This window comes from Cebus imitator, unplaced genomic scaffold, assembly GCF_001604975.1.
Source record: "Cebus imitator isolate Cc_AM_T3 unplaced genomic scaffold, Cebus_imitator-1.0 Scaffold19, whole genome shotgun sequence".
NCBI lineage: Eukaryota > Metazoa > Chordata > Mammalia > Primates > Cebidae > Cebus > Cebus imitator.
In genome coordinates this window covers 10,044,679-10,063,114 of record NW_016107334.1, presented here as the reverse complement: position 1 = coordinate 10,063,114, position 18,436 = coordinate 10,044,679, and the positions used below count along the sequence as shown (strand labels likewise).

The 18,436-nt window shown below is 39.2% G+C and overlaps 1 protein-coding gene across 2 annotated transcripts in view; it reads left to right on the top strand.

Annotated features, from left to right (window-relative positions):
* Positions 1-18,436, top strand: part of CERS3 (ceramide synthase 3) — a 104,773-nt gene that overhangs the window by 16,749 nt on the left and 69,588 nt on the right. For both annotated transcript variants that reach the window (XM_017518759.2, XM_037735062.1), the window contains one exon: positions 10,303-10,476. In XM_017518759.2, the coding sequence (XP_017374248.1) occupies positions 10,304-10,476 (173 nt within the window). In that variant the 5' untranslated portion in view covers position 10,303. The remainder of the gene's footprint in view (positions 1-10,302; positions 10,477-18,436) is intronic.

Below are 18,436 nucleotides of genomic sequence, written 5' to 3'. Positions count from 1 at the left end.
CATATTTTTGTCACAAATAATCTGAATTTTTTTGAATCTCTAAGCAGTGTATTGTGGAGTTTTATTACAGAGCCAAGAGAAACACATCCTGAAGAGAAGAGCAGTGGAGAGAGCTCTGGCTTGAAAGGGACCTTGACCCCACACAGATGCTAAATGTCTAATTGGCATTTTTGAGCTTTATTAGTTTTGCTAGGAAAATATCCCAATTATATTTAGTAACAATAAGAAAGTATTGCCCTAGTGGAAAGTGATAGCTGGCTTAAAGTTTAGAATTAGTGGGAGCAAAAGGGCAGAATCACATCTTCCTGAAACTTCAGGTCATCACCTAATTTATAAGCACAACGAAGTAAAGCAAATTCTACCCACAGTGTTAGGAAGATGAGAGGTTCTCCCTTCTCATTGGAATGTCAGCGTTCTTTTTCGATGTGCTCAGAATACACTTGGTGTTTGTTACCTAGTATTAGGGTAAGCATATAAATATGGTTGGACTTTTTCATCAAAGGAGACTGGGTCCAGTCAGGATTAGAGTAAAGGAGATTGGTTAATAACAACTCTGATGAATATAGAGCTAGCAGGTATAAGAAGCAGGCACATCCCTGGGATAACGAGCATCCAGGAAAGAGGCTCCCCATGGGCTGAGATGCAGACCCTCCTGAAAGGAGTCTTCATGGTACTGGCAGAACTTGCTGGAAACCAGCCCTCTGGAACTTGCCATGAATCTGCCTTGTAGGGTGTTGGGAGAGCTGCTCATTAGCAGATATCTCTCTGGAGGCACTGTGCCACAACACCTCAAGGGAGATGCTGAAATCTGCTGGCAGGGGGGCTGCTGAAGCCCTTGGCTGCGAGTGCCCAGGTCACAAAAGCACAGCCCTTTACCCCTGCCATGTCATTCCATGACCCTCTGACAAAGCTTCCTGGCCAGCTGGCAAAGAGAAAATATGTAAAGGGATTGGACCCATTTTCCCAGAGCAGGCAAAAAGGATGAATTTGGAGTTGAGAGGCATTAAATTGACAACTGGCGTTGTGAAGGAAGCCCTGTAAGCAGAGCAAAGACTTGTGATGCTCCTCTCTAGGGCAGAGCATTAATGGAAACCCAGGCTCCCAATGGACTTAGGAGGGAAACGGTCCCTGTATTAACTTTTTTTGTTGAGTTATAGAAGTTCTTTATATATTCTAGATAAAAGTTCTTTATATTGTAGATATTTTCTCCCAGTCTGCAGTGTGGCTTTTTTATTCTCTTAATTTTTTTTTTTTTTTCTCTTTGAGATAGAGTCTTGCTCTGTCGCCCAGGCTGGAGTGCAGTGGCGTAATCTCGGCTCACTGCAACCTCCGCCTCCCGGGTTGAAGCGATTCTCCTGCCTCAGTCTCCTGAGTAGCTGGGATTACAGATGCCTGCCACCGTGCCTGGCTAACTTTTGTATTTTGAGTAGAGATGGGGTTTCACCATGTTGGCCAGGCTGGTCTCAAACTCCTGACCTCAGATGATCACCCACCTTGGCCTCCCAATGTTCTGAGATTACAGACATGAGCCACCGCGCCTGGCCTTAATGGTATATCTTTTGATGAGCAGAAGTCTCCATGTTTTACAGTCTCCCTGAAACTAATACAAAGGGTAGCTCTTGTTTACTTCTCCTTTCTGTTCTTTTCTCTCTGAGAGTCACAGTCTCACCTATTAGAACAAAGAGAGCTCAAAATTCAGTGACTAAGATAGAAGTGCATTTCTCTTGCATGCAACAGTCCAGATATGAGTAGCCCAGGGCTAATGAGCTAATTAGCTTCAAAAGTCACCCCTGTCCTGTCATCCACATCTCCAGCTATCAGGAAGGCAGAGAGAACAGGATGTGCAGTGTGGTCTTTAGGGAGATTACACACACCAATTCCACTCCTATGTCACTGACCCAGGCATAGTCACACGTGCTGTGTCTGGGGAGGCTGGAGGATGCTGCCTCATGGAGCAGGCAGCCACATGCCAGGTGTCACTGGGGTGGGGGCTGGGGGTGTAACTAAAAAGAATAAATGGATGCTTGGGAGCACCCTGATATCACTTAATCACATATTTGAGGTGACACCATATTTTTGTCACAAATAATCTGAATTTTTCTCTTTTTTTTTTTTTTGAATCTCTAAGTCTATTATGAATTTCTTCCAGGCTTTAAATTGATATAATTGTAAAATTTAGTATAGGAAATTCTGTAGAATTATTTTTTTACCTTGTAGTAGGTTAGTTGCTCCTCTACATGACAGTATAGGGTATCTTTCTTTCTTTTTTTTTTTTTTTTTCTTCAGTTTTTTTTAAACAGTTATAGGCTAAGGCATTTATAGTTTTCTTAATGCACTAACTTAGTCACAGTAAATATCCTTCACAGTTAAGTTGTTCTGTCATTTGCATTGTCCTCTTCATGTGAAATGGCACCATTTTAAATGCATTTAGAATTGGAGTTTACAGTTGGCTTGGTCCTAACACTGTGCACAGGAGGTGTGTAGCTGCTAATGTTTTCCTTTGTGTTTTTATCTTAAAGGCATAACCAGTATTTTTGGCTGGGTTTGTAGAGCTGGTTCCAAAGAAAGCACAAACAGACTAATGTAGATAAGCACATTTACCCAACCCTTTAACCAAATTTTAAGAACTGTTTTACAACAAATAAAAATGAAGTTGTTTTTAGATAATTGAATCAGATTGCATTTTTGGCTAAAGCATCACTGTTTGATTGTTCAAAAATGCATTCTAGCCCCAGTAAGCTTCATATCCATTCATTCAATAAATTCTCGTTTGGTGTCTGCTGTGTGGCCAGCTCTGAGTAGGCAATAGCGAGCAAGTCGGACAAGGTCCTTCTGTTACAGAGCTGACTTTCCCTTCACCAGAGAACGCTGGTCCACCTGTAACCCAGCTGGTCACCTGACCTTCAGAAGCTCTTGGCAACTCACATCCTCCAACCATAATAATACTCAGAGATGGCGAGTGTTGACTCAAGAGTGTCCTTTCACTTCGCCAGTCAGAAAAATACCTTTGCTTCAGTTTCACTTGTTTGCCCACCTTCCCATTTCTTTTTAGTGTTCTCTGTCTGAGAGAGACCTTCTGTTCTGTAGAGATAGTTTCTTGCTGCTCTCCTCTGAGAGATATGTTCTGTAGCAATATCTTCCAAGCTGGTGTGGAATTGACAGTACGGATTGGATGAATAATTACCAGATGTTGTCCAAAGCCTCAGCCTGGATTGGAGTTCTTACATCAGCAAAAGCTAGAGTGCCATATTTTTTAATACTTTGCAAAAATGTTGCTTGGACTAGTGATAACTTTGTGGCCCATCTGGTTTTATTCCTTCAGTCCTAAGGTCAAAGGTAATGGTGTCCATCTGAGGAGGTAGCTCACCAGGCTGCATTTACACATTGGGCTCTATACCCATGAGGTTAGAAAAGAATGACCATGAACCTCTACATAGCTACATTGTCTTCTTGGAAACTTTGGCAGCTGAAGTCGAAAATAGGGTGTAAGAATTCCACAGTATTCACAGAAAACACAGCTGGGGCTGAGATGCCTCATCCGTTAGTATTGCTTCCCTCACAGTACAAGGAAATAACTGCAGGCGTTTTTCTTGCAAATATTTCTTATTTAAAAAAATAGCCTCAGATTTTTTTATGTAAATAAAATTACAGTTTCTTCTGATATTTTTATATGAGTAAAAATTGCAGAACTTAGAGAATGTATAAGGGATGAGAAAAGGGGGCTTTGAGTAGCTGAAGAGAGAAAAAGGACTTGGGAATGACCTAGGCCTAAATAAATGCAGAGAATTCCAAGCAGAGATGCTGAAGTGTTGTCAACAGGGTTTATTTTTTAATTGCCAGAAAATGCTAGAATTGAGTCAAATGACTCTCAGGCTGACTGAAAAGTGAGTAAGTCACAATCGGGGTCCTTAAATGACAGAATCATTGCTGTGAAGGCTCAGGAGCTTTTCACAGCAGTGAAGTGGGGTTTTAAAAACACAGATATTTCTCCATGTCAATATTTTGTAGCTGTCCTTTCCATCTGAGTATTGTTGAAGCATTGGAATACTTACACCGTTAACCCAGCACAGATGTATTGTTCTACTCAGTTTAGGTGATATGTTTTATTCATCTACCAAGCATCTTCTTAAGGCTATTCAGGGAAGCTAGCAGCCTCCTTAACACGAGGGGGAAAAAAAACCCACCTTAAGCAGTAACTAAGAGTGCCACTGTTAGATGTCCAACAGGAAGAGCGGGGGCAAAAATGGGAGATAAAGAAGAAAAAGGGACAAATGAGCAAATGAATGCCCGTTGTCAGCAAGATGAGGTCAGAGGCTTAAACAGAGGGAGAAACTGACAAATGCTGTAGGCTGTGTATTTCTCACTTATAAATCTTAAAAACAGGTAATTTTGGTAAATTTATGGTTTAAACAACCAAACTGGAGTCATCAGTTTCTCTAAAGGAGGGTGTGGAAGATGCTGGACATAGAAGTCAGGGTTCTTGGTTGTAGGCAATAGAATCTACCTCTTTCTTAGTACCTTAAGCAAAAGACTTCATTGGAGGCGACTCATATCATTGAAGGAAGGCTAGTGGACTAGACCTGGATGACAGTGGAAACCAAGGCGATCAGGAAAGCCAAGAAGCTGAGAGACTGCAGCTCTCTTTTTGGCAGCAGCAGTCACAGCTGCCACCACCTTGGCAGGATGCCATCTGCTGCTGCTGCTGGATAGCACTGTCTGCCCCAAACCAGTCCCCAGGAAAGCATCTGACTGACCAGTTCTAAGGCCAGGCCAGTGACAGCAGATGGAGAATGGCCCTCTTTGGCATTCACGATAGGAAAGGCATTGCACCAGCTTCACACATGGTGGCAGTTTTCCCTGACTACTATGTGGGCTGGATGCTGAGCTGGTGGCATGTCCAGAATGACATGTCCAGTACATAGGATCAGGTAAATGTGCCTCTGAAGGATCCCAGAGGTTCTGGCTGTGGGACGTGAAATGTCCATAAGAGATAAAAAGTAGGTTAGTCACTCCTTAGTGAGGTGAAGCAGAAGTGGGAACAGATGGGGGAAAATGGGAGGCTCTGGCTGTGGGTTATCATGGGCTATGGCCTTAGAGCAGCCATGGAGAGGCCACGAGAATGTGACTTGTTTCTTGTTAATAGTCTGAAGTGGCAGAGAGGATGAGAGGAGAGAGGCTATCACAGTTCCCTTTACTTCCTTTGTCTGCTTAGCCTCTGATCTCATCCTGAGAGAAGATGAGGCTGGCTAGAGGGGTAGCCTGGATGATGAAAACCCATGCCCACAGCTGAAATATTGGCTGATGGAGTCTATGACCAATCTATCTTCAAGGGGACATCATCTGGGAAAGACACTTCTTCAGGGGAGCTCAGTTTTGCTTTTTAAAGCATGCTGTTTTTTCTTCCATAAAGTCATGAAATTTAAAGTCATGCTGAAGTCTCAACCTGGTTATAGTCTGTATTTCATTTATTTATTTTTCGGGGTCTGTGGACACAAACTTGACTCAGAACTTTGAGGGTAAAACTTAAGCAACATAAATGAAAAACAGGTAGCTGCAGCATGAAATTCAGGATAAGCTGTAGATTAAAAGGTGTAAAGGTTAAAAGTTGGTGAAGCTGAGAAGGAGGATTCCTAGCTTTTTTGGTTTTTTGAAGGTATAATTTACATACCATGCAATTCACCCATTTAATGTGTGCAATTCCATATTTTTTAGTATATTTACAGAATAGTGCAACCAACACTACATTCAATTGTTAAACATTTTTTTCCACCTCAAAAAGAAACCCTTTACCCATCAGAAGCCATCTCTCATTTTCCCCCATCTGTCTTCACTTCTGCTTCACCTCACTAAGGAGCTACTCACCTACTTTCTATCCCTTCTGCACATTTCACATAAATGGAATCATGCAATATGTGGCCTTCTGTGTCTGGCCATTGAGTATAATTTTTTCAAGGGTCATCCATACTGAGCATGAGTCTTTCCTGTTTTCTCCAGTATATGCCTAGGAGTAGAACTGCGAAGTCTTGTGGAGACTGTATATTTAACTATTTGAGAAACCACCAGCCTGTCTTCCACGGCAGTGACACCTTGTCATATTCTCACCAGCAATGTCTGGGGGATGGGGGTCCCGATTTCTTCACACCTCTCCAGCACTTGTGATCTGTTGGATGGCAGTCGTCCTAGTGGGTGTGAAAGGCATCTCTGAGGATGGTTGTGACTTCCAATTCTCACATGGCTGAGCAGAGCATCTTTTCATGTGCTTATCGGCCATTTCTATATTGTCTTTGATAAAATGTCTATTCAGATCCTTTGCTCATTTTAAAATTGGGTTATTTGTCACTTTTTTCATTGGGTTGTCAGTATCCTTTACATATTCTAACTATAAGTCCCTTCTCAGATATATGACCTTCAAATTTTTTTTTTTCCATTCTGTGGGTCTTCATTGATGCTATCCATTTTGTCTATTCTTTCTTTCGTTGCTTGTGATTTTTGGTTTTTGTTTGTTTGTTTTGAGACAGGGTCTCACTCTGTCACTCAGGCTGGAGTACTATGGCCCCATCTTGGCTCACTGAAACCTCTGCCCCTAGGCTCAAGCAATCCTCCCACCTCAGTATCCTAAGTAACTGAGGTTACAGGTGCATGCCATCATGCCCCACAGCTAGCTAATTTTTGCATTTTTCTTTTTTTGAGTCACAGTCTGACACTGTCACCCAGGCTGGAATGCAATGGTGGAATCTCAGCTCATTGCAACCTCCACTTCCAAGGTCCAAGCAATTCTCCTGCCTCAGCCTCCCAAGTAGCTAGAATTACAGGTGCTTGCCACTATGCCTGGCTAATTTTTAATATTTTTAGTAGAGACAGGGTTTCACTATGTTGGCCAGGCTGGTTTCGAACTCCTGACCTCATGATCTGTGCACCTCGGCCTCCCAAAGTGCTAAGATTACAGACATGAGCCAACGTGCCCAGCAATTTTTGTATTTTTTGTAGAGATGGGGGTCTCACTATGTTGTCCAGGCTGGTCTTCAACTCCTAGGCTCAAGTCTGCCCACCCCAGCCTCCCAAGGTGCTGGATGTATAGGTGTGAGCCACCATGCCTGGCCTGCTTCTGCTTTTGATATATAAGAAGGCTTTGCCTACCTCCAGGTCACAAAGATTTACTCCTATATTTTCTTCTAAGGGTTTTACAATTTTAGCCATTATATTTAGATCTGTGCTTTGTTTTAATTTTCGTGTATGGTGTGAAGAACAGGTTTTTAATACTTCTGAAGCTGCAATAATTGATGTTTGTGGGCAGCACATGAAGAAAGTGAAGAATGTAGATTTATTGTTTTTCTCAGTTTGGACTACATTTTCCAAGAGGCCATCTTCAAATCCTGAGTTCTTTCCATCTTCCCTAAATATTTTTGGCTGTTGAGGATTAAAGTTGCTATGGCTTTCAACAGATCTTGATTCATTGCTTACATGTAATGCACAAGGAATTGTTTAGCGTGGTAACTCCTACATAACCATGATAAACTATTTGATTAGTTATATTTCACATTACACAAAATCTGTACTGCCTTGAGTTGTGTTTTATGGGTGAGCAAGCTATTTTATGTAACAGTGATTATAATGATATTGTGCCGGGGGGGAACCTAACTCAGTGTCATTGCTGTTTGTTCCCTGAGTCCTTATCTATTGAATTTGGAGCCGGTAAAGTAAGGAACATGCTGAGGCAAACTTCTAAGGACAAAAAAAATCTTTGCCCTTGCAGGTGTATCTAGTTTTGATGCAGTTGAGGGCACAGACCTGGCACAAGATTTTGTTCATTACAGAGGGACTTCTGAGGCCTCGACTGGTTTCTTAAGTCTGTAGGAAGTTTTCACTTTAGCTGGACTTTGACTCAAAGGCTTGTGGATGCCCTTGTTCTGAGATGTTTCTGGCGAGTATTTCAAAATAGATTTCTCTGAATTCCCTTTTTGGTCAGTTATGTCAAAAGCTTGAGTCCTCACTTATTTTAGCAAATGAACCATGAAAGTTCATCACTTCTTCCTTCCTAAGGGCTCTGTCACCAGTTCTCACTGCACCTTTCCACCCAGGTCAAGTCTGCAGTCCAGGGTCACCCCTTCACCCATCTTTTCTGTAGCCCCAGAGTCAAATCCAGAGGAAGTATTCACTAAATGTTGATTACCTTTGTTCCACCATATTTACACAACTTTTCAACAGTATAAATAGGACTCACTCTCGCCTCTCAGGGTAGAAATTCTAACAAAAGAATAGTCCATGGAAAAGAAGGCAGCCTTTCTCCAGGAGCACAGCCCTGCAGGTGTGGCGGCGCCTAGGTTCTCCAAATGGTGGGTAAGAGGCAAGATGCAGAAGGGATTTATCTCACAGGGTTCGATTCCTGGCTTTGGTGTGGATCTTTCTGAAGGACATTGGGGTCCACACTGTGGAATCCTTTCTCATCTGAAGTCAGAAATCTGTCACTTCAGTATTCCCTCTCAGACCCTACGCTCTGATCTATCTTCCTGTTACACCCGAGCCCATGGCCGCACTCCCAACACACATGTTCTTTGACCTTCAGTTCCTTGAGTTTTCATTTTTCCCCCTCAATCTCACTTCTCTCTGGGGCTTCCTTTGTCCTCTGCCCAATTTGCATCCCACACATGGCATTATTCCCTCTGGTCACTACTGCTCTGGCCAAACCTTCTCTCTGCTGCTCCCATCTATTGCTGTGAGCTGATTGCTCTCTAGTTTCTCCATCTCCTGAGACGTGCTTCACGCCACTGCCAGAAGAGTTGCCGTGCATGTGCCTGGGTGAGGTGAAATAGGGAGTAGGCTTGAAATCCAGCCCTCATCCACTGATCATTTTAGGCTTGGCAGAGCTGTATCTACCTAGAGAGAATACCTTCTGCTAATCAGCACAAAGACACCCTATGGACTCACAGAGGAGCTGGCTACCAAATTGACCATCTCATTCCTCTGCATAATACCCTTCAGTGGGTCCTATTAGCTAAATGCCAAGATCCTTAGCATGGAATGCAAGCAAACCCTCTAAGACCTAGCCTGGTTGTCCCACCAGCATTTTAATGAGGGTGATGATATGATTTATTGTCCAAACTGGAATACTTCTGAAAGGAAGGAAGAGCTGTTACTGATTACGCTAGAGCAATTCACTGCAGTGCCTGGGCACCTATTTGTAACCCACCATTCCACACCTCGGATTCTTTCACTGTGGTAGTACGAAACAACTGATAGTTCTCTATGTACACCTTGTTATTTCCAGATTAAGAGGTTTTGACAGAGGTATTTTGACAGTCATGTTGTGAATCTGAGGATATTTTTATTCCTTTTTCTGATTAAACATTAAAGGATGAACATCCTCATCTTCGAGGTCAGAATGCCAACAACACATCCTCAAGGTCAAAATACCAAGTCCAAAATGATCACAGCCTAAACAATGATATTAAAACACCTAATTTACATTATTCTATGCTCTGGTTACTTGATTGTATAATTAATGCTTTATCTCCTTAAAACTTCTATTCCCTCTTCCCCATTTTTCTGCCTTTTCTGGTTTATTTTTACTTATTGTTCAAGACATCACAGGATCTTTTTCTTCCAATTATCCTTCCCTAATATTTTCTGGCTGGGTTCAGTGCCCATCATCTTATTCCCACAGCAATCGGTATACCTTTTTTTTAATTGTACCTAAAAAAAAAAAGTGTTGAAGGCATCTGTTCAGGCCTACCTTGCTTAGGAGACTATTAGGTCCTCAAGCGAGGAACCCTGTCTTACTGTTTTACCCTCAGTGCCAGCACAGTGCTTCACAAATAATAGAATCTCAATAAATATTTCTTTACATAGACTAATTTGAATTCCTTGTAATATGAAGTGAAATGTGCCTGCCCCTTATTTCCTGGGGAATTTCTTAGGGAACTAGTGATGATTTACACCTACTTGGAGCCTTCAGGATGTCGACTTTGGGCATGTTGAAGTTGTAAAGCCTATTGTTATTTTTTTATACCATAGAATCACATAAAAAGAAAATTCATATGCATTATATTCACATATGTTTTGCCAAAAGTGTGAACTGTTATGCGTCAAAGTTTTCCATGCCATAAACAAAATTGTTCTGAGGGTACGGAAGAGGAATTCTTGTTTAATGCAATGAAGGATCATGCAACCCATCAAATAGTATTCCGTTCTTGCCTGATTTTCTAAGCTCTCTGGATTTGGGATTTTGAGTGAAGGTGATCAATGCCATCCTAATGTTACATGTTTGTTTCTCAAGTCTAATGTCTTCTGTTTCCATTTCTCTAGAATGTTTCGGATGTTTAGAGAATGGTTCTGGTTGGAAAGATTCTGGCTGCCTCCAATGACAAAGTGGTCAGATCTTGAGGATCATGATGGACTCGTCTTTGTAAAACCTTCTCATTTATACATGACAATTCCATATGCTTTTCTCTTACTGATTATCAGACGTGTATTTGAAAAGTAAGTAGTACTTGTGTCTTTCCTTCCCATTCCCCCTCTTTGCTCTAACACTAGAATAATAGTGTTTTAGGCTTACTGAGTTCCTTAAAGAATCTGTTGTTCAGAGGTTGCCACTAAGGGATGAATTAATATAATCAAATTCACTCCAAATGTTATTTAAAGACTGAACAACAAAAAAATGAGAAACATGGATCCCATTGAGTACTTTAGTTTTATAATGAAGAAAATCTTCATAAAGAAGATCGAGAGAGGTTGAAGGCAGTAGAGCTTATTAGTGTCAATGACAGTACAGGTACCCAGCTTATCTTCCACTCTTCCATGGTGACTCACAGTGCATAGGCACTCCTGGAAAGGCAGTGCTGGAAGAGTCTATGACTCAAGAGGCATTATCACCCTCAAATGCCTATAAAATAACAAAAATGGCTTATTAAAGGCGAAACCAAATATTGCTATGTAGCACAGTTTATTTTAAAAATTTATTTAAAGGTTTAATGGGTGCCCTTCATTCTAAAGTGCAAGGAAATCAAAGAGAAAAACTATCAATTTGCTTTCTCAGAAAAAGTAAACTTCTTTTCTTTTCTTGATTTAATTTAAATGGATGTTTTTTCCAGCCATTTTATTAAAATTGTACTAGTGTTATGATAGCAGTAGATAAATGTTCATCTATAATCTCTGTAGTTGACTCTATTTCAAAAAGCTGTTATTAGCACATTAATTCATTTGGAGCAAAGAGAATATTCAAATGTCAAGAGTTGGAAAAACTTGAGACAAAAATCTGATAGAGATCATTTTGTCCAAGACTAACTGTAATGCAGATCATATGTTTATAAACATTTGCAGGGTCCTTATCTCGAGAGCTAGTTTGACCAACTCTGTTTCATGAACTCGAAAAAGTTTTTGTACAAATGACCACTTCACTTGGGCCAGCAGTTTGTATTCCTATTGGGAGGAAGAGAAAGCCCCTGGATACCACTAAACCCAGCTGAGAACATTTGAAAATGTACTTCTTTTCTGACAGTTAATTCTACTTCTTACTCACATATTTGGATGTGTCAGGAATGCATAAATAAAGTAGAATTTACCACTGCACTTCAAAATTAGCAAATTACTATCCTGAAATATGAGCTGTTCTTTCACTGTACCTGGTGATCTTTGAATTTGGCACCCAGGTCCATTACTTATTTCCATTGCAGATTTCCTACTTTTTGGTGGACAGCTCCATTTTTCACAGTTTAGCCAGGACCAGGAGCCAGAATATTCTTTAGGTTGCCAAAGCAGCACAGCTGTGGAGGACCAGCCTGTTCCATCCCGGTCTTGGCCTCTCCAATGACAATCAGGAAGGAATCCAACCCTCTTTGAATTCCTAGGACCATTGTTACTTTTTCTCAAGGGATTAAGTTAGTCTGTTTTCTCATCTCTGTCTCCTTATAACTTCAGCTCCCAATAACTCACTCTCAGCTTTTTCCATCGTGACACTACAGAAAATGTGTAGCTTCACTAATCTTATGTCTCTTTTAATGCTGTAGAGGGAAGGAAAATGTAACAGGGAGAGATACCATACTTTTTGTGAAGTATGTGTTTATATACTTTTTCTAGAGCTTCTGTATCATTAGTGGGAGATTGAACCACCTGTATCATAAATAAAATATCACTTATACCTTCCATTTGAATAGGAGCTTATAGTTTAAGAGCTACATAAAAATCACAAATGCTGTGGTCTCAGTCCGCAGGTATGGAAATGAGAGGTAAATGACTTGCCAGAGTCACACAGTTAACATTTAAGGGGATGGATCTGGGACTCAAACCCATGAACTAAGGTTTAAGGTTGTTGGCTGTTTATTTTCTGACTGCATCAGTATTTCTTAGACTTTCACAGTGAAAGACTCTTGATGGCGGAAGAGAATAAACAAATATCTCTTGGGAATACAGAAAGCAAGCTTAAAGAGATGATAGCAAACATAAAAATTTCTGAACTGTGTAAAAAATTCATGTAAATATAACTCTAGGTTTCCATATATCCTGAGATATTTAACACAGGAAAGCTTCCTTCTTTTGTCCTAGACTATATTTATGCTACATCTTCTCATTCTATGAAGTGACCAAGAGTTGTAATTTGGCTGGCTTATTATTGTCCTTTAGCACTAGACAAGAACATTTAAGATCAGAAATTAATGTTTCTTCCTAGAAAATCAAGAAGAGAAGCAGATAATTTGAAAGTAACTACCATTTGCTAACATTTGCTTTGTATTTAAGGTTTTCTTTCCTTGAAAGTTTTAGCTTGTGGCTTATGTTTTGTTTTTTGTTTTCTTTGGTAGCTAATGTTTTGATTTTTTTTTTTTTTTGTCCAGACTACCAGTTTCTAGTTAGTTTATCTTCTGTGCATTGTTGTATGTGTCTGAAGTGTGATTTAAAGGAGACCTAAGCTACTCAAATATCAACACTCATGGAATAAATGCATTATCTCAGCGTAAATCATGGTGGCAGAAGAGTCCAAGGCAAGAGTGGAGGTGGTAAAATCAGAAAGTCACCTTTTTATTGTTCCTGTTAGTTGATTATACATGAATAGATTCTCCACATCTGCACCATAAGGTCATGATGGGACAGTATGTCCATCATTCTTTACAGGAGGGTAGAGTACCTGGAGTAACCTACCTGTAGCAATTTGCATGAATTGAAGAAGTATTGTTACTAACTGTCCCAAATAGAAATAGTCTTAAAATATGAACATTAGACTTTTTATCCGAGATCTACTTTGCTCCTGATATTTTGTTCTCATGTTAAAAAAAACAAAACAAAACAAAACAAAACAAAAAAAACAAAAAAAAAACCCTCTGAAAAACTCTGATCACAGAGCCTCTGAATCTGTAGAAACCGGGAATCAATCTTATGCTGATAGGCTATTGTATCTATTTAGGAGAAGTATTTAAAGGTAACATGCCTAATATCTGCCTAGGGAAAAACACTGAAAATAAAGGGAGGTCTGGGATGTCTAGGCTTTTGGCTCTCAGGTAACTGATGGGGTGCTAGACAAGGACGGGGCCGTCTGGGTGTCTGAATGGAGTTGTCTGAAGGCTCAGTTCTGCAAAAGCAGCAAACCTAAGGGACTTACTTATTCCCTGACAATTAATCTAATTTTGAACCATTTACACGGGAGCGGAAGTTCATTCTTTTTTATTCCTCTCAGACGTTTGTTTTTCTATTCCGTATCAATATAATCAAAATTTAGGCAAGCTAGCTGGCAAGCTAATCTCTAAATTTATTTCTAGTACTAAGACTTACAATTTCCCGTCTTGCTTCCGTTCAATTTATCAAATATTCATTGTGCTTCTTTATTCTCTCCTTTTTCAAAATAGATTTTTAATTAAGTGCCTATTTATATTCCTCTACACTTTATTAGGTAAAGTGATTGATTTCCTAGATTTATTTGAAAAGGATGGATAACACTCAATTAGACAACTACATTTATATCTATTTTCTGTTCTGCTAAAAATGTTGTTTTTTGGCTGGGCGTGGTAGCTCATGCCTATAATCCCAGCACTTTGGGAGGCCAAGGTGGGCAGATCATGAGGTCAGGGGATTGAGACCATCCTGGCCAACATGGTAAACCCCATCTCTACTAAAAATACAAAAAAATTAGCTGAGTGTGGTGGAGCCCGCCTGTAGTCCCAGCTACTCAGGAAGCTGAGGCAGGTGAATTGCTTGAACCTGGGAGGCGGAGGCTGTAGTGAGCTGAGATCACACCACTGCACTCCAGCCCAATGACAAAGCAAGATCCCGCCTCAAAAAAAAAGTTATTATTTTGTGTAAGAGGTAGGTTTATGAATGTCTGTATTTATTCACATGTATACTTACCCATATGGTATTTCTCACATGACCCTCTAGAAAGGAATGTTATGCTTCATTTGGCTTTGAGATTAGTTTTGTTCCCCTACTGTATAAATCTTTGGTTTAATTCTATTTTGCTTTCCCCTCCTAATTTCTTCGTTTCTAACATTTGAGGACATGCCACTGAGTGAATAAATTGAAAACACTACCCTGTGAGACCATTTCCAGTTTGTGTTGTTCTAATAGTGAAAGAAATGGGTATTTTCTCCACTAAAATTTTTCAGCTACTAGGTTGGATAAATGAGCTAATTCAATTATTTATCTAAAACCCTGTCAAATATATATATATATATATATATATATATACACACACATATACATGTGCACTCTTATATAGATCTCTCTCTCTCTCTCTCTCTGTTTCTCTCTCTCTCTCTCCCCCTCTCCCTCTCTCTCTCTCTCTCTCTATCTCTCTCTCCATGGAGAGAGAGAGGGGTCTATATAAGAGCAATGTTGAGTGATTGATTACTTTTTCATTAATTACATTTTTCCCCATGCACTACTTCCATTCTTCTCTCTGCTGTATTCTGTATATTTGATGATCCTTTATTTGTGTGACTCAGTAAAATATGTACTTCATGTACAGATATCACTAGTTGACATAAATGGTACTGTGCTAAGATCTTTTCTCTCTTCTTTTTTTTAAAATTTAGCCTATGTTTTATGATCTCTCCACATTGCTCTGTGTAAATCTGGTGCATAATTCACTTATTTTAATATGTCTCTGAAATTTAGGGGCCATTTCCAAGAGACCTTAATTCATCTAGAAGCTGGACTGATATACATTTAATCAGATTATCTTAGGAAAGTTTTTATTCAACTTCCATTGATATAAAAATGAATTTAAGAGCTGAATGATCATTCATAACTAAAATTTTCAGCATTTAATTAGACACAGAAATTCTTCTTAAGTGAGTCCTATAATTGACTGACCTGGCAGAAGATAGATCCTTTGTTAGAACTGAAGGAAGAATAGGGACATCTCATTATTTTAAAAATAGGTGCTTTATTGAGGTTTGATTTACATACAACAAAGTTCATCCAAAATTTAATGCATTTTTACAAAAGTATACAGCCTTGCAATCATTACCACGATTATGATGTGGATTTCTGTCCGTTAAAAATTTCTCTTGTAACACTTTCAGTTAATACCCTCCTTACCCATTAGCCACCTGCAATCAATAATCTACTTTCTGTCACTATAATTTTGTATTTTCTAGGATTTCTTTTAAATGAAATTATATAGATTATTGTCTTTTGTGTCTGACTTCTTTCATTAAGCATAATGCTTTTAAGATTTTTTTCATGTTGTTATGTATATTAATGGTTCCTTTCTATTGCTGAATAGTTATTCAACATACAGATATACTAAAATTTATTTATCCTTTAGTCGATGGGAAGGAATTTGTGTTGCATACAGTTTTAGGCTGTTATGAATGAAGCTGCTATGAACATTTGAGTACAAGAATTTGCATGGTTATATGCTTTTATTTCTCTTGGTAAAGAGCTAAAACATTTGCTCTTCACGACACTTTTAGTGTATAACTGTACAATGGAATCTTGTTCTGCAATGAAAAGGAATGCACTACAAATACATACAAGACATGGATGAACCTCAGAAACCTTAAGCTCTGTGAAAGAAGCCAGACACAAGTGACCACATATTGTATAATTCCATGTATATTAAATATCCAAAAAAGGCAAAGCTATAAAAACAGAAAATAGATTAGTGGTTGCCTGGGGCAGGTGCAAGAAGAAACAGAGATTAACAATAGACGTGAACGATGGAAATGCTCTAAAGCTCATTCATAGTAATGGTTATTAAAACTTAGTAAATTTACTAAAAAGTCATTCATTAAAAAAAACCGTGTATTTGAAAACATTGAATTATATGATATGCAAAATACCTTACTAGTTATCTTTTTAGGAAAAGTTATTATAAATAAAATAAAAAGGCAAGCTACAGACTGGGAGAAAATATATGTAAAATATATCTGATAAAAGACTTAAATTCAGAGTATATAAAGAACTCAGAACCCAATAATAAACAAATGACTTGGCTTTAAAAATAGGCAAAAGATTTGAGCAAATACTTCATCAAGGAAGATACACAAATAGAAAATTAGCACATGGAAAGATGCTTAACATTATTAGTCATTAGGAAAATAAAAATTAAAACCATGATGCACCAAATTAGCAAAAATGTCGGAGTAAGAACTTCTGAAAATTTGTTCTTCCACAAAAGCAACCAGAAAACTAGCAAAAATTGTCATAGTCAGTTTCTTTCAGAACTGAGAATCAGCCAAAGGCTTATACTAATCTAGAGGTTGTTATTTAAGAAAAACAGCAGAATCTTGGAAGGAATAGCAAGCTGTGAGATATTTTTAACTTTCCCTATTCCCATCATGCCCTCTCCATCTCAGGATATCCTTGAAGAACCAATGGCCCACAATTACAATGGAAACTAGCAACCTGGCTGCCACTGAAAGGAGCAGAACAGAATAGAAGCTCCTTCAAAGCTCATTTTCAGAAGATTGTCATTATCTGACCTGTCTGATGGTTCTCTGGAAGACACTATTCACAATGCTGTCTTTATTTGACCTGACTCAGAGCTCACCCAGTGAAAAAGCCTTTTTCCTGAGGGCGTTTGTCTAAAACAATTAGATGCAATTAATTAACTTCATAACTGTCTAAGGCAGTGGATAACAATTGGGGCAAGCAATGAAATGACCAAAAAGCTTCAAAGGAAAACCTGGAACATGAGATATGCATAGAAGGCTTTGAAAAACTCCGACAATGTTCTTGGAAATCTAGAAGTCTCCTTTTATGTGTAGGGGTTAGTGCATGTTCATGGCTACCTGCATGCTCAGGAAAGACCTGGGAAGGCCAGAAGCTCTCACCTCTGAATGGCCTTTAGGCTCTGTGCAAACAATAAGTGAAGGCTAAGGTAGAGTTGCATACTGCCTAGCTAAATGTTGAAGATGTACTCCAACATATGCACAGAGCTCCTCAGGAAAGACTGAGAGGCTTATGGGTTCCAAGCATTTAAGGAAATCTCTGTCTAATCATTAGCTGACTACTAAGCTAACCTAATGAAGCCTTCAGTACTCACACATCACAAAGAAGACTTTATAGATTTAATTTAATTAAATTAATTAATTTTTTTTTGAGACAGAGTTTCACTCTTGTTACCCAGGCTGGAGTGCAATGGTGCGATCTCAGCTCACTGCAACCTGCGCCTCCTAGGTTCAGGCAATTCTCCTGCCTCAGCCTCCTGAGTAGCTGGGATTACAGGCACACGCCACCATGCCCAGCTAATTTTTTGTAGTTTTAGTAGAGACAGGGTTTCACCATGTTGACCAGGATGGTCTCGATCTCTTGACCTTGTGATCCAGCCACCTCGGCCTCCCAAAGTGCTGGGATTACAGGCGTGAACCACCGCGCCCGGCTAGATTTAATTTTAAAAAGGTGATTAAACAAACAAATGGACAACAGCAAATAGCAAAAGCAACAAACTGGAGAGGAGAAATAATCTGATTTTTACAGTTGCCACATCATAGTATTTAACATGTCCAGTTTTCAACAAAAACTTATGAGACATGCAAAGAAACACAAAAGTATGGACTATACAAGGAAATATGGCAATTATTGCAAGTGTTTCTGTGAAAGCCTAGATATTGGACTTATTAGACAAAGACTTTAAGTCAACTATTTTAAATATGTTCAAAAAATGAGAAAAACATGCTTAAGAACTAAAGGAAAGCATGAAAAGTGTCTCACCAAATCAAGAATATCAATAAAGTGATAGAAATTATAAATTAGAACCAACTAGAAGTTCTAGGATTGAAAACTACAGTGACTGAAATCAAAATTTCATGAGAGAGGTTCAAGAGCATATTTGAGCAGGCAGAAGAAAGAGTCAGCAGTGTAAGGAAGAGCACAATAAAAGAGAATGAAGAAAAATAGTTTGAGAGACTTGAATGGGCATTCCAGAAAGAGAAGAGAATAAACACAGCCCCCAAAATGTGAAGAAATAACGGCCCCAAATTTCCCTAAATTCTTTTTTTTTTTTTTT